Source organism: Chiloscyllium plagiosum, chromosome 16 (genome assembly GCF_004010195.1).
Source record: "Chiloscyllium plagiosum isolate BGI_BamShark_2017 chromosome 16, ASM401019v2, whole genome shotgun sequence".
NCBI lineage: Eukaryota > Metazoa > Chordata > Chondrichthyes > Orectolobiformes > Hemiscylliidae > Chiloscyllium > Chiloscyllium plagiosum.
In genome coordinates, this window is record NC_057725.1 from 62,717,708 (window position 1) to 62,728,484 (window position 10,777).

The window sequence follows — 10,777 nt, forward strand, 5'->3', positions numbered from 1 at the left end:
TTATTAGTATGTTCCATAGCCATGGACTGATCACCCTTGCCACTTCAGAATACTCTGCAGGTCTCCAAGACATCCTTGATCAATTCGTCAGGGAGCAACATGCCACTCATGGAGTCTTTTTTGCCGCCGCAGAAATGTGTGTTCCTATTACTAATGAATCCCAATCATGAGAGCCCTGTCATTTCCTCCCCTTTTATACAGCAGAGCAACCTGTGGTACCATTGACTTGGCCACTGTTGCTATCCCATGAGATGTCGTCAATACCCAAATCAGGATATCTGTGAAAGAGGGGGACAGTCATTACCTGCCTTCTATACTCTTCCTTGTATTCAGCCGTGCCCTTTCTGCCATGACCACATCAGTGCAGATGCTGATCATGATAATTTCAGCAATTGCAAATGCTCCACAGTGAGTTTGCTCACAGCTCCTGCTCTGAAATGTGGTTAGTCAGTAGCTACAGGAGGACACAAATCCTGTACACATGGTCACCAGGAACAGGTGTGAACTCTGCTGTCGTGACTTTCCTTTCAGATTAAGCTCATTAGATACTCCCTTTAAAGAATACTAACTAGACTAGGGGCCTTTTCCCAATCCAATAGTCCCTCTAAGGTCGAAATACCCAATCTTATATTGTTTAGGCTAATGGACCACAGCAGCTTAATTTGTAGAAAATGTAGAAGTACTCACCTGACCCTATTCTAGATACATTTTCCTGGACCTTTTTAAAATCCCTACCAGCATTATCTAACCTCCCCCATCAGCAATTGGTTGCAGGTTCATGACTCTCCAATCGTGCTGCTTCAAATCATGCTCACCATTCTCTCTTGTTCTTTTTTTATACTGTATTCATTGCTCTCCTCACTTGCTGCTTTATACCAAATTCACTACTGTACTCAGATGTTGCTTTGTATTGCATTCACTGCTGTCCTGTTGTGTTTTTATGCTGAATTCATCGCTCTCCTCACTCGCTGTTTCATACCTAAATCTCTGCTCTCCTCACTTGCTACTTTGTATTGCATTCACAGCTGTCCTGTTGTGTTTTTAATGCTGAATTCACTGCAGTCCTCAAATGCTGCATGATACCGAGTTCACCACTCTCCTCACCTGCTGCTTTATACTGAGTTCACCGCTCTCCTTATTTGCTAATTTATACTGAGTTCACCATTCTCTTCATGTTCAGCTTTATATAGAGATCAGTGCCCTCCTCGAGCTGCTTCATGGCGATTTCATTGTTTGCCTCATACTGCTTTGTACTGAGTTTTCCACTTTCCTTATGGCTGTTTTATACTGAGTTTGTTGCGCTGCTCATACTGCTTTACACCAACTTCACTGCTCCCCTCAGGCACTGCTCTGTACTTAGCAGCCTACATAATGGTGAGGAGAAAGTGAGGTCTGCAGATGCTGGAGATCAGAGCTGAAAATGTGTTGCTGGAAAAGCGCAGCAGGTCAGGCAGCATCCAGGGAACAGGAGAATCGACGTTTCGGGCATAAGCCCTTCTTCAGGAAGAAGGTCCTGAAGAAGGGCTTATGCCCGAAACGTCGATTCTCCTGTTCCCTGGATGCTGCCTGACCTGCTGCGCTTTTCCAGCAACACATTTTCAGCTACATAATGGTGAGCCAGGTGAGAATTACATTTATTTTATTTTCTCTTTTTTGGAATATTGGAATGTCTGATGGACCAACATTTGTTGCCTATTCCAAGTTGCCCTGAGAAAGTGACTGGGGCTTCTTATAATTGCTAGGCTGAAGGGGTAGCTACTTTTGTGGGGGAATAAATTCACATACAGATCAGGATAGGTAAGGATGGAATGTTTCCTTCCTTAACAGATATTAATGAATCTGACAGCTTTTACTTATACCAATTTTGTTTAAACTGTATTCAAATTCTCAAACAATTGAAGGATTGAACTCTCATTCTCTGGATTACAATTTTAATTTTACTGCATTAAGATCAATGGAAGTAAATAGGTAACAAGATCACTTGCTGGATGTCTCACCTCCTCCACCCACCACCCTCAAAATGGCCTCCTCTGAGGAGCACTTTCAAAGCATAAGTCTCAGTAATAAAGATAAGCAAGAGGGTGGGGCCCACACACCAGAGCCATTTCCTGCTTCTTCTGCCTTTGATGAATTGTCCTGATTTGCATGGTATAATAATGTTCTTGCCTGTATCTAATTTTATAGAAGCCCTACAAGGTAGAAACATGCCATTTAACCCAACAAGTCCACAGCCACCCAGACCCATTCCCCTACCCTTGTTACTCTATATTTCCCCTGACTGATGCTCCTAATCTACACATCTCTCAACACTATGGGCAATTTATCATGGCCATTTCACCTAACTGCACATCTTTGCACTGTGGGAGGAAACAAGAGCATCCGGAGGAAAACCATGCAGACACAGGGAGAATGTGCAAACTCCACACAGACAGTCACCCAAGGCCTGAATTGAACTCGGGTCCCTGGCGCTGTGAGGCATCAGTGCTAACCACTGAGCCACTGTGCCACGCCAATTCTATTTAAAAAATGGTATAACTGCAAGCCCAACAACTCAAGACCAGTCAGTTTAATCTTGGTGGTGAAAAAAGTACTTTAAATTAATCGGCTTGGACGTGGTATGACACACCTCCTGGGGTAGATTTGCAATGGTGTTTCAAGTGCTCATTTAAACATGTCTTAAGGGTTCCTGCCTCTACGAACATTTTAGGCAGTGAGTTTCAGATATAAACTTATTTCCTCAAATTCCATCAAAACTTCCTGCCCCTTATCATAAAAATGTGCCTCCTCGTATTTTAACCCCTCTACTAAGGGGAAAGATTTCTCTATCAACCTTGTCTGTGTCCCTTAGAATTTTGTATACCTCAACCAGGTTCCCCCTCAACCTTCGCTGCTGTAAGAAAAACAACCCCAGCTCATTGACTCTTGTTTCTTAGCTGAAATGCTCCAGCCCAAGCAACAACTTTGTGAATCTTTTCTGTACTGTCTCCAGCGTAATCATATCTTTCCCATTGTGTGGCAACCAGAACTGCACACACTATTCCAGCTGTGCCTAACTAATGTTGTGAACAGTTTCAACAGAAACTCATTGCTCTTGTGTTCACTGCCTTCACTGGAAAAGGGAAGTATCCAATATGCCTTCTTACCAACCTTCTCTCCCTATCCTGTTGCCTTTATGTACACTAAGATCCCTCTGATCCTAGCCCTAAAATCAACACGTATTCCCTTGCCTTATTAGCTCTCCCTAAATGAATCACCTCACATATTTCAGGATTGAATTCCACTTGCCAGTCTATCTGACCAGCCTATTATCCTGTAAGCTGAGGCTTTCACTGCTCTCTACTTACCACACCATTAATTTTCATGTCATCTGTGAACTTACTCCCAAATTCATCAACAAATCATTAATGTGGATAACAAACTGCAAAGGACCGAGCACTGTCAATGGATGCAGACTTCTACTCACAAAGCCATCCTTTGACCATCACCCTGCCATTTAAGTAATTTTGGATCCAATTTACCAAATTGCCCTGAATCCTAGATGAATATTTTTCAACTTAACAAGGTATTTTTACATAATTATCTCTCTGGCCAGTGAGATTATCATCTGTATGAGAGTAGCGGTGAGCTGTTAGCGCAACCTCAGGCATAATGAGTTTCAGTAACTTTACTTTATTCAGACCTGGCTGAGTGAGAAATCTTATCTTCAGTTTTTTGTGCACAGGAATGTTCACCCAATGCAAATGTGTATCATTGGAGTGGGATGAAACATTAAATGAAACAAAAGACAGCAGATACTAGAAATCTGAAACAAACAAAATCAGAAATTGTTGGAGAAACTCAACAAGTCTGACAGTATCTATTTATGATTTGGAGATGCCGGTGTTTGACTGGGGTGTACAAAGTTTAAAAATCACGCAACACCAAGTTATAGTCCAACAGGTTTATTTGGAAGCACTAGCTTTCGGAGCTCTGCTCCTTCATCAGGTGGTTGTGGAGTATAAGATCATAAGACACAGAATTTATAGCAAAAGTTTACCGTGTGATGTAACTGAAATTATATATTGAAAAAGACCTGGATTGTTTATAAAGTCTCTCATCTTTTAAAATGAACATGTTGGTTTCAGTTCTTTCATATGTAAATCGCAGAACTTTTTTAAAGTTACATTCTCAAGTGAACTTTAACAATTGGTGTCATGTCAGCCCAGATAATGCACTTAAGGTGTGAGGTACCCTGTGTGAGACTGTGTGCCACAATGTTAAGACTGATTCTAATCTAAAAAAGGATTTACAGAATTTTACATGGATTAATGCAGTTTTTGAGCAAAATAAAATGTGATTCTGCAAGTATAAATTCACCCCACAAACTTTTGTATGTGTGGGGATGGGTGGGTGGTGGGGGTTATGAATGTTTGTGAGAGAATGTGTGAGTGTAAAGGGGTATCTATTCATACATTCACAATCGGGGATGACTAATACAAAAACAAGCATACAAGAGAGAGAAAAGAAAAAGATTTACAATTAAGAATTTAAAACTCAAAAGGTATGGACTTAAATTCACTTGATTTTTACTGAGTTCTGAAAGTCAGTGTCCCATGAAGGTTCTTTTCTGTAGGCATTCTAGTTCAGGTGTACGTAGTTGGTTAAAGTTGCAGAATTCCTTTCAAAGTTATCTATTCATTAAGAACTATTCTGAAGTAGTGTCACTGGACTCAAAATGTCAACTCTGTTTTCTCTCCAGAGATGCTGTCTGAGGTGCTGAGTTTCTCCATTAATTTCATTTTTAGGATGATATTTGAGTTCAATTCTGTTAACTGCTGATTGGAATCGATCCAAGAAATATGATAAATTTGCATCATTTGATCAGTAGTGGACATGCTTTAGTTCAGCAAAGCTTATTTCAAAATTTAAACAACAAAGTATTGTTTTTTTCAAAACAAAACTTAGGATCTATCTTCATATTTTGTGGACACAACACACTTGGAACTTTATTTTTCCCATCTCTGCATTTGACCTGAGATCTGCCAATTATGGAATTTAAGTGAATTGATAAGGTTAGGCGGAAAGACAATAGACTGGACATGAGTTTGCACTAAAGTACCAGAGGCTGGACGACTGGCCTAGGCTGACAGAGGCATCAGGATTATCAGAGTAAAGAGAGTCATAGGCTGATATTGAGGGTATAAGAGATTATGTAAGGAAGGTAGAAAATATGGCAGTCCAGTTTCACTAGGTTGATCCCAGGTATGGAGGACTGTCTTATTTAAAGAGGCAACCTTATTGGAACATATAAGATTCTGATGCAGTCTTGACAGGCTGGATGAAGAAAGATTGTTTCCTCTTGTAGGAGAGTTTAGGATCAGAAGGCATAATCTCAAAATAAGATGTCACCCATTTAAGACAGATGAGGAATTTCTTCTTTCAAAGTGCAGTGAAACTGGAGAATTATGAACTGTAGAGAGCTTTAGAGGCTGGGTCATTATGTAGATTCAAGGCTGAGATAGATTTTTAATCAGGAAGGAAATAGAGAGTTATGGGGGAAAGGTAGGAAAGTGGACCTGAGGATTATCAGTCAGCCTCAGCCCCATTGAATGGCAGAACAGACTTGATGTGTTGAATCGTCCGTTTCTCCTATGTTGTGGCATGGCTTTTCCTGGGGCAATTGGTTTTGGTTTTACGTTTATTAAGCTTTCACACAATTTCTGTGCAATTTCTTCTAGCCGACCCCCATCCATACCTGGCAGCCTCCACTCTTGGTCAGCCCAGCTCCCAGAAAAAGCACCAAGTTGGAATGAAGTTCCAAAGTTCAGAGTTTGGGCCCTTTTTTTTCCCAGGTCGAGTTTGTGGAACCAGGAAATGGCCCATTTCTGTGCTCCTGACAGAAGAACGAAGTCTGCACATGAATGTTAGACTCAAATCACCCCTAGTCTGCTTACTTAGCAAGTAGCTGAACTGGATTTATCATGAAAATACTGAGTTCAAAATAGCTCACATATGGTCATGCAATGCAGAGACATAATAAATTAATTCTATGTCTTTGGTCTGCTCTGAAACTAGAAATCTAGGGCAGGATTCTGTAGTGTATGAAGAATATTTGATTAATAAGTTAGGGTTAAGTAGTACCCATGAAAATAAATCTCAGCAAGGAGCCAAAACTTTGGAGTAATGACAAAGTTTGCTGAGAAAATCGACAAAAAATAGCAAATATCATCTGCTCCTCCAGTTTTAAGTTATTATAATAATGTACAGGATGTACAGCAAATAAACCAGCTTAGTTTAAAAAGACAACATTTCAGTTGTGCAGTCATAATAATTTCAAATGCTGAGTTTTGAGGTGTACTAGTGAAAGGTTTGTGCAGCTGTTAAAGGCATATCTAACTCTGAACAACACACTTGCTGCTTTCTGTGAGAGTGCTGGGGACGAGCCAGCTTTAATGGAAAGATTGAAGCCCCTGCTGAGGATGATGTCATACATTTCTCATTTGAGAGTTGTCTGTGCTTTTGATGGATTTTTTAAATCCTGTGGTAGGAAACTATCTGGGGTTCTGTAACATGAACTCAGTGTGTCGGGGAATCGTGTGAAGGAGAAGCACTGACTGTAATATTAAGGGCAAATCTGAAGGGTGAAAGGAGCTGCAGTTTGAACAGGATGTTGGCCTGGACGGTTCTAGGTCTGCTTATAATTCAAATGCCAAGTGTCTTAACTCTGTCAAAAGGTAAGGCTCAAAACAATTTAATGCATGAAAGAACCATTATCTTATGGGGACACAGATGAGCAGGATCAGACTCAATGCAGCAATCTGCCAGAGCTTCACACAGGGCTGTGAATTAAAAGGATCTGGAGTAACAGTGAACTATGGCTTCATATGGGGCTCCAAGCCACAGGCAGTCAGGACTTCAGAGAGGGCTGTGAGTAGCAGTGAGCCAGGGCTTCACACTGGGCTCTGAGAAGCAGTCAGCCAGGGCTTCATACAGGATTCTGAGTAACAGTGAGCCAGGACTTCTCACAGGATTCTTTGAGTAACAGTGAACTAGAGCATCACTTGGTGCTCTAAACAAGAGAGAGCCAGAGCTTCACAGGGGTCTCTGAATGGCAGTGGGCCAGAGCATCACAAGAGGCACCAAACAACATTTGAGTCAGAGTTTCAACTGGTTCACTGAATAGCTGTGAGCCAGAACTTCACCAGGCACGAAACAACACTGAACCAGAACTGACACTGAACAACAGAGGCAATGTTTCACACAGGCAGCAATGAGCCAGAACTTGGCATGAGTTTAGAGTGATGCTGATCTAACAAAATCAGGATCATTCTTTTATCTTAAAAGGCACTTTCTAGTTCAGAAGTGTAGGGAGGATATTGTAGTTGACATCACATCCCATGCAAATTTATGCTCTTGCTGTTGAATTTCAGATTTGTGGTATTGAAATTTCCAATTATTATTTCCAACTTAATTGGTAGATATTCCTCTGCTAGCTGTATCTTCAATTTAAAGAAGCCGCAGTAGAACTAAAGAATATTATATTTTTGAGAACAATGTCATGATGGATCTTATACTGCCTTGTACTCATGTTTCTAAACTGGGATCATTTCTGGTTGTGAAACAAATAATGAATTGCAATCAAGAGAATTTGGATGTGAACATAAGAGGTACAGTTAGTGAGTTTACAAATGACACCAAAATTGGAGGTGTAGTGGACAGCGAAGAGGGTTACCTCAGATTACAACAGGATCTCGACCAGATGGGCCAATGGGCTGAGAAGTGCTAATTCAGATAAATGCGAGGTGTTGCATTTTGGGAAAGCAAATCTTAGCAGGACTTATACACTTAATGGTAAGGTCCTAGAGAGTGTTGCTGAACAAAGAGACCTTGGAGTGCAGGTTCATAGCTCCTTGAAAGTGGAGTCGCAGGTAGATAGGATCGTGAAGAGGCGTTTGGTATCCTTTATTGGTCAGAGTATTGAGTACAGGAGTTGGGAGGTCATGTTGCGGCCGTACAGGACATTGGTTGGCCACTGTTGGAATATTGTGTGCAATTCTGGTCTCTTTCCTATCGGAAAGATGTTATGAAACTTGAAAGTGTTCAGAAAAGATTTACAAGGATCTTGCCAAGGTTGGAGGATCTGAGCTACAGGGAGAGGCTGAACATTTGGATGGGTATTTGAATAGGAAGGGTTTGGAGGGACATGGGCCGGGTGCTGGCAGGTGGGACTAGATTGGATTGGGATATATGGACGGGTTGGACCAAAGGGTGTGTTTCCATGCTGTACATCTCTGTATCTCTATGAGTCTAAGAGCTTAGCCAGCTGGCTCTAGCTTCCCACTAATCTGCAGTATATGAGAAATTCCTTATTGCACTGACTTTATTCTTTTTTATGGTTAAGATAATTCAGAATGAAAATTGTTTTTGCACTTTAATCAGAAAATTATGTCAGTTTGATTGAGACTCTTCCTCTTGATCTTTTAAGGAATATCTCCTTGAGCCTGCTAATATGCTCCCTCCTCTACCCCATGCCCAACATTCATCTTGAATTATGCATGTCCCTTGCCTAAAGGGGCAAACTGCTGAACATTGTCAATTCCTAAATCACGAAATTCCCAAAACCACTCAATGAATGAATGATAATTTATTGTCACTTGTACTCTACAATGAATAACACAGTAAAATACAGTGTAAAGCTTCAACTGTTGCCATAATCTGGCGCCATTTTGAATAGTTTAATAATAAAAAGATATAGCTGAAAGAGAGTCTACCTTTGTTCTGCTACCTCTGTCATGAATTGTGAATCCTGAGCTGGCTCACCATTGACACCTGCACCTCCATCCCTCTGATGCCTTCCTGTTGCACGTACCAGATCCACCAACGTTGGAGTTGCAACTCTTTATTTGCCATCTCTTTGTCACTGGGCCCACCTCGCTGATTGGTTGCTGATGCCAGGTCCTGTGCTGGACCCACACTTGTCCCTGGACCTGGGCCTACCATGACCAGGAGCTGTCACTGCTGCTTCGCCAATAGCCAGGAGATGCCAGCTCCAGGCCTGCCATAACCAGGAGCTGCCACCACTGCCACATCAATAACCAGGAGACGGTATCTGCAGGCCTACCATAGCCAGGAGTCCCTAGCTCTGCTGAAAGGCCAGGCTGCCACCTCGACAACACCTGGAAACCCTTCTCTGGGTTTGCCACACCACTGCCTCGCCAATACCTGGAGACACCGATGCCTGAAGTCCATGGCTCTAGATGTACCACACCCTGGAGTTCCTGGCTCCAGTGCCAGGCCAGGCTGCAGCCTTAATGATGCTTGGAGTCCCTGCTCCGGGCCTACCATACCACCACCTTGCCAATGCTTAGAATCCCCACTCCGGGCCTACCACACCGCCACTTCACTGTTGTCTGGGGTCGCCAATGCCTGGAGTCTCTGGCTCCATGCCTGTCACATCCAGGAGTCCCTGGCTACACTGCCTCTCCGCTGCCTTGCCAAGAGTCCTGCTCCAGCTGACCACCTCCGCAATGTCACCCCCTCCACTGTCCCCAGCAGGAAGAAGATGAAGAAAAAGAAAGAAGACGAAAAGGGTATGAAAAGAGAGTATGAAGCAGCCGTCTGGAACAGATGTGCCCAGGAGACCAAATGCTGCCTACCTTGCTGGCATTGCCAACTTGGAAGAAAAAACTCAGTGTAATTCCCTATGTCCACTCTCTGCAGTTACATGTACAATCACTGTCACTCTCTCTGCCAACTTCCTGCCACTCCGTGAGTCCACTCACTGAAGTCTGGTGTTCACTCTGTGTCACTCCCTTTGTGCAGTTACTGCAGGTTTATGCTCTTTCTTTGCCATTCCCTGTGTCCATTCATTGTAGTCCCAGGTCAAATTCAATGCAATTACCTGTTTCCATTAACTGTCACTCTGTGTGCCCACTCATTGCTGTCCTTGCGTTTACTCACTGCATGTCCACTGACTTTCACTGCCACTGTCCCCTCACTGCCACTCATTCTGTCACTGCATTCTCATATCTGTTTACTGCAGACCCAAATGCACTCACTGTTACTTTCTATTGATTGACAATATTTCTTTGTCCACTTACTGTTGTTCCCTGTGTCTATGCTTTGTCATCCTCTGTGTTGCTGCAGCACCAGTTTGACCACTTGCTGGCACTCAAATTAGTATAGATCCCCATGTTTGCATACTGCTACCCGCTGTTTTCTTATGAACACATTGTCATTCCATGTGTCAATTCACTTTGGTGCCATGTCCACTCACTTAAATTTCTGTATCTACGAACTGCAGTCCCATATGTACTCACTGTCACTTCCTCTGTCCACTCACGATAGCCTTACTTCCACTAGCTGTCACAGTCATGTAAACTCTGTCATTTCCTGTTTCCATTCATTTGAAGTGCCATGGCCACTCATTGTTCATTCCTTTTGCTGCACACTGCAATTTCATGTTCAGTTACTCTCACTCTGTCCACTCACTGTCACTCCCCTGCCCATGCAGTGTCATGCTCGTGTTTCCATTGTTTCTGTGCACATCTATTGTCACTATTTGTGTTCTCTCACTGCAGTCTCATATCCACTTACTTCCAGTGTTCACTCACTGTCACTCCCATGGCCACCTCCTGAATGTTTTCATTGCAGTGTTATGTCCATTTACTTTTGTGCCCTGTGCCAACTTAGGGTCATCTTAACATCAACTTAATATCATTCCTGTAACAGTTCACTACAGTGCAATGTCTACACACTCACACTTCTATGACCCTTCACTGTAACACTTTACGTCCAC

General features: G+C 42.5%; 1 protein-coding gene across 1 annotated transcript in view; it reads left to right on the plus strand.

Moving 5' to 3' along the window:
* The first annotated feature begins 6,473 nt into the window (after positions 1 to 6,473).
* pamr1b (peptidase domain containing associated with muscle regeneration 1b) overlaps positions 6,474 to 10,777 on the plus strand; it is a 151,957-nt gene continuing 147,653 nt past the window's right edge. Inside the window, exon 1 of the mRNA XM_043706264.1 lies at positions 6,474 to 6,713. Coding sequence (XP_043562199.1) covers positions 6,647 to 6,713 — 67 coding nt within the window. The 5' untranslated portion in view covers positions 6,474 to 6,646. The remainder of the gene's footprint in view (positions 6,714 to 10,777) is intronic.